At 47.8% G+C, this 6000-nt stretch overlaps 1 protein-coding gene across 4 annotated transcripts in view; it reads right to left on the reverse strand.

The window, feature by feature from the left end:
* LOC307227455 (tyrosine-protein phosphatase non-receptor type 14-like) overlaps window positions 1-6000 on the reverse strand; it is a 45223-nt gene that overhangs the window by 24670 nt on the left and 14553 nt on the right. For all 4 annotated transcript variants that reach the window (XM_079996776.1, XM_079996773.1, XM_079996774.1 and 1 more), the window contains one exon: window positions 5552-5727. In XM_079996776.1, the coding sequence (XP_079852902.1) occupies window positions 5552-5727 (176 nt within the window). The remainder of the gene's footprint in view (window positions 1-5551; window positions 5728-6000) is intronic.

Consider the following 6000-nt stretch of genomic DNA (forward strand, 5'->3'; position numbering starts at 1 on the left):
TGCATGGTTCATTTTTGGCATTTTCCCTCCCCTCCGTCTTTCCTCTCTCGCTCTCCTGCTCCCCCGACCCCACCCCTTACCCTCTCTCCCTCGTTCTTTTTTGAGCTCCATTCCTCCGTTCCTGCTCCGCTCCGGGCCTATAATCTGACCTCGCCCTCCTTCCCTTCACCCTGTCATTACACTGGTTGGCTGGGCCGCCATTACGTTCCCGTGGCAACCCTGTAATTAGCCAACCCCAACCACCGCCGGTGCCAGAGGGGAGGAGCTTGTTGCGGTCTGAGTGGAGGGGGCGGAGCCTGGTGGGATGCAAAAGCTACAAATGGGCCGAGGGACTTTGAACTCAAGCATTCTCCCTCCATTTCTGGTGTGGGGAAATGAAGATGGAGCCCGGGGTTAATTACTGTTGTATATATATTTTTTTAAAGGGTGCCTATGAAACTATGCAAACGGGAGTGAACATCAAAAGAGTTTTTACAGAATCTCTGAACATGCGCCATGGAGGAGTTCTCACCGCCAGTGTTTTTATACACTGTCTGGCTAAGCACTCCGGCCTGCAATGTGTCAAGTTACTGACATGGCAGCAGCGCATTAAAGAGCCTGTTTTGTGTGTACTGTATGTGCACACAGAGGTTTGAGTTTAGCGAGCTACGATGTGGAGCCTCGCAGGGTCAGTGCCACTGGTTTAAACACAGTCTCTGTGGATATTCTCTTGTGTATTTGTTGGAGTATTTATTGCGTGGCCGGCATGCTATTTTAGTTTAGTCAATTTATTTGAGAGCTTCGCTCTTTGCTTGGTCTATGAAAGTGTTTCCATCGCATAGGATACGACGTATACAAGCCCCTTAAGGCCGCGTGTGGCGTTGCACACCTGGCAAAGCGTGTCGGCCTGACATCACGCTGGGGAAAAAACAGGTGGACGTGCTTCCGCAGACGTGAGCTAGTCCTTTCCCCTGACCTACTGCCTACATTAACCGCGGCCGTGCGTACCAGCGCCACAGTGCCGCATACCTGACACAAAGAGGCCTTTATACTCCCACGCGTGTCCAAACCCCGGGCCAAGACATGCAACCAGATGTCCTACGCACTGGGACAACAACTCTTTGAGCATGTTTGTAAAAGTGTGTGTGTGTGTGTGTGTGTGTGTGTGTGTGTGTGTGTGTGTGTGTGTGTGTGTGTGTGTGTGTGTGTGTGTGTGTGTGCATGTCGGCCTCCGCCCCTGGTGGTGTGACCCTGACCACCCCGTCACCACCAGATGGGTCCAGAAGGACTGTGAAGGAGGTCAGAGCATTTTGCTTTGAAAATAGTCGAATCAGCAAGGGGCAGAACCAAAGGTGTGTGTGTGGTCAGTGTGTCTGAGCGTGTGTGTGTGTGCGCGTGTGTGTGTGTGTGTGTGTGTGTGTGTGTGTGTGGTCATCTATCCATCTATTAATAGGTGCACAAGTGTGTGTGTGTGCGTGTGTGTGTGTGTGTGTGTGTGTGTGTGTGTGTGTGTGTGTGTGTGTGTGTGTGTGTGTGTGTGTGTTAATGCATGTTTGGGGGCCTGTATGTGTGTGTATGTGTGACTATGAGAGAGTGATAAGTAGTTGAACAAAGCTGGGATTTCAAGGCTGTTCACGGCACCGACAGCCGCTATAGCCAAGGTTGGGGTGGGGGGTGTTGATGGGGGCGCTGGGACCCTTTGGTGGTGTTGGTTGGTCAACACCAATACCCCCCACCCCACCCCCACTGAGGAACCAAAGTACATGACACACCTCAACTGTACTGAGATAAACCTGAACTTTCTCAGGAAACCAATGGAAGCAGGTAGATAGATAGATAGATAGATAGATAGATAGATAGATAGATAGATAGATAGATAGATAGATAGATAGATAGATAGATAGATAGATAGATAGATAGATAGATAGATAGATAGATAGATAGATAGATAGATAGATAGATAGATAGATAGATAGATAGATAGATAGATAGATAGGAATGTGAGACAGCTGTAGAATGAGCCCCCGCCAAACACACACACGCACACCTCGTTCAGGGTAATTTTCACAGCTGCATAGAGGGAGGGGGAAGAGAGCGGAGGAATGAGGGATGCAAGAATGGATGGATGCAAGAATATATATTTTTTATCTTATTCTATAAGTATTCCACTTACTGTATTACGTTTTAGGAGTCAGTTAGTCGGTCTATTAGAAAGGAATTTTCTACTTTTTATTTTATTTTATTTTTGTACTTTTTCCTAGGACTTATTGTGTGCTATCACCGGGTGCGTTGCATTACATTTCACTGCATATATGTATGGAAGTATGTATATGTATGTGACAAATAAAAATCTTGAATCTTGAATCTTGAATGGTGAGAGGAGGGATGGAGAGGGAGGGCGGGGTGGGGGGGGGGGGGGTCTAGTATCAGATCACACATCAGTCTAAAGTCATCAGTCTAAAACGAAACTTCAAAGAAGCCACTCAGACCGCAATCTAAAACTCACACACATTACTTTCATACTGTCGGTATGTTATTTCATGTTTTTTTCTTTTTTTGTCCGTCTGTCTATCAAGGTCTTTATGTGTCTGGTTCTTTCTTTGCTGTGATGAATGACCGTAGATAGTGAACGTTGAATGAACGTTTCAGCCGAGTGACCTGGCACGTGGATCCTCTTTGCAGTGTGTGTGAATTGTGTGTACTGTGAATTGATACAATTTGGCTGTTGGTGTTGACACCGACGTATTTCATAAACACAACGGCAAACGAGAAGGCCCAAACGTTTTCCTGAATGTTGTTCTACGTCCCCGCAGGTTACTCCCGCATGTTCCAAGCACCAGGTGTGGAGGTGTGGCACTGTGGAGGAGGTTGGAGGGATGACTTGGCAGGTTTTCTCGGGCACCACAACTAAACCAAACTAACAAAAACAACTCTTGGCTCACGAATTTCTGGGCAGATAATTATCAGCTTGTTACGGCCAATACTGTCGGGATAACCTATAATTAGACTTTTTTTTTGCATTTGATTGCAGTGGGTATAATTGAAAGCTTTGAGAAGTTGTACAAGTGCATTTATATTGATGTTACTGTTGATACCGATGACACATCAAAACTTAAGTTGCAGCTGGGAAACTTGAGTAGCGCTGAATCATCCGTTTTTTTGCATTAATAACAATAATAATGCTAATAAAAAGTAATGACAATACAATCATCATTTGAAACATTAAAGTCCGATAATATCTATTCTGATCTGTTTTTCAGTGGCAGTGGGTGACTTGGGGTGAGTGTGTGTTTTAGTGTGTGTGTGTGTGTGTGTGTGTGTGTGTGTGTGTGTGTGTGTGTGTGCTATTACAATGTGCTGTATTGTGACTCTTCTGACAGGGCTGCAGCTGGCTGTGAATTCTTTGTGGGGGGCGGGGGTCTTGTGGGGACGTGTGCAAGTGGAGAGAGGGAGAGAGGGAGAGAGGGGGAGAGAGAGAGAGAGAGACAGAGAGACAGAGAGACAGAGAGACAGAGAGACAGAGACAGAGAGACAGAGACAGAAGGGGAAGGGGTGAGACAGCATTGTAAGCCAGACGCTTCCCCCTGCCCCCCCAGCACTTCTGCTGTGAGGAATGCGTGTTCTGCCTCCTACGCGGACGGCTGTGCCAACATTCCTCACTAACATAAAGAGAAAGAGAAGAGAGAGATAGAGGGAGGAAAGAGAGAGAGAGCGCATATGACGGGGAAGACATGAGAGGGGGAAAAAGCATGAAGACTTGGGGAAGAGAGGCGAGAAAGAGAAAGAGAGAGAGAGAAAGAGAGAGAGAGAGAGAGAGAGAGAGAGAGAGACAGAGAGAGAGAGAGAGACAGATTGAGAAAACGAGGGGACCATTGTTCTTAAAAGTTGCACACACACCCCACCCCACCTCCAACCCCTCCCCCAGGGTCCTGACCTGACCCTCCACCCAGTACCCCAAACCCCACACACACACACACACAAACACACACACACACACACACACACACACACACACACGGTAAAAACCCTTAGGGGATTCCTGGAATACCAACCCCTCAAAGTGAGAAGACCAATGGCCGGCCATTGTTTAATAAACTTGCACACACACTTTCTGCTGCTCGCTATCGCATTCACTCTCTCACTCATACACATACACACACACACACACAAATAATGAGTGAAGGTCAGCTGGTCAGTGATGCATGGTTATTTCACCAACACAAATAACCAACAGGTAAATAGCGGCAGCCAAGGAATTCTCTAGAACCTCTGGGGCGACATACGCACACAAAACCTAAACCATTAACTCTGCCGTCAAACCTGCACGTGACCTGCAGACGACCTTTCCCACAACCAGTCAAGCGACGGCCGCAGATTCGCCAGCTCATTGCTAGCCGTGTGTGTGTGTGTGTGTGTGTGTGTGTGTGTGTGTGTGTGTGTGTGCGTGCACAGGAAGGAATCTGAGATGGCAGACTTTGCTGTCTTGTCTGCACACTGACCCCTGGATGTCCTTTTCACAGCTCTCTCTCTCTCTCTCTGTCTCTCTCTCTCTCTCTCTCTCTCTCTCTCTCTCTCTCTCTCTCTCTCTCTCTCTCCGTCTCTTACTATTTTCACACACACAAACTCAGGTGATTATAAAAGCTTACACACAACCTTCACCATACCCCGGTGTCCTGTACGATGTTGATCGCGCAGTTTGCCTGTTTGACTTTGACCAACGACCCACTCTTGCCCTTGCTTTAAACAAGTGGTTCGTCAGAACTTCTGCTATGACTGCAGATTATCCCCGGCAGCCAATCAAAGACCGGGACCACAACCTTTGCAGCGACACTTTATAGCTTTGGCATCGTTGGACATTTAAATTTAGAAGGCCACTAATCTGGAAAAGCTCCAGTGAGGGAAAATACTCAGGTTCATTCTGAAAAAAGTAAGACCGTCAATAAATAAATAGGCCATCCATAGATTGTATAATGTGTTACGAACTAAGGTACGTAGAGGCCACCTCCAGTCAGTTTCCTTTGGTGCTCTCCCCCTTGTGTGTGTGTGTGTGTGTGTGTGTGTGTGTGTGCTTATGACTTGACCGTCACACATTAACAACATTGTGGCAACCAGTGGTGAAGCAGATTCTCACCAACACTAGTTTACCAGCGAGCAAACTTGCTGTCAAGAAGCTGCAGTCTCAGATTCGCAAAGAGGCAAGGCGTGTTTTATTTCACAGAGAGTGAGCGTTCCAGCTTGGATCAGTGAATGCCATTTAAGCGAGACTGAAAGTGAAATGTCTGTAATGCAGCAGGGCAAAAACAGCTGCATTTTTGACCCAAAACAAAACAAAACAAAAAAAAACAAACATACCAGAGTTGAATAAAAGAGTTGCCGTTTCCAATGGAATCCTGAGAGTTGGAGTAGACGGTCTTATGGATTGCCAATTTAAATCTATTGAATCTATCGATACCTTGAAATGTTTAGGACGGTGTACTGCGAATTATAAGGCTCTCGGATTCATGACTTCCCCGGTGACGTGTGAAAGATTAGTGACCAGACCTTTGCCTTGGTGTGTTGTCCATCTCTTTACCTGGTGGCTTCCTGTTGGAGCCGGGAGACGTTGGGTACATAGAACATGACCCCGAAGAATAGCAGCAGCTCATTGCCAAACTTGTCCAGCTGCTTCTTCAGGGGCTTCTCCAGCTCCACCCAGCGCTGGGCAGGAACCTGGGCCTTCCCCTGGAACCACAGCCCGAAGTAGTGGGTCTGGAGCCGGAGGGGAAGAAAAGGAGGAGGAGGAGGAGGGTGGGGGTGTGAGGAGGTGGAAGGAATGAATGGGGGCGGAGGGGTGAGAGTGTTGTGATGGGGGGGGGTTAAGCAGAGTGGGCAGAAGACGGAGGCGACAAGGGGAGGAACGACAACAGGAGGAACAGGACGGGAATGGGAAATGTCGAGGGAGGTGTGGGAGAGAGAGTTAAAGGGGGTGAGAGAGCGAGAGAGAGGTTACATGGAAAAGGGAGGGGGGTTGGGAGATCAGGA

Source organism: Zeus faber (assembly GCF_960531495.2).
Source record: "Zeus faber genome assembly, chromosome: 2".
NCBI lineage: Eukaryota > Metazoa > Chordata > Actinopteri > Zeiformes > Zeidae > Zeus > Zeus faber.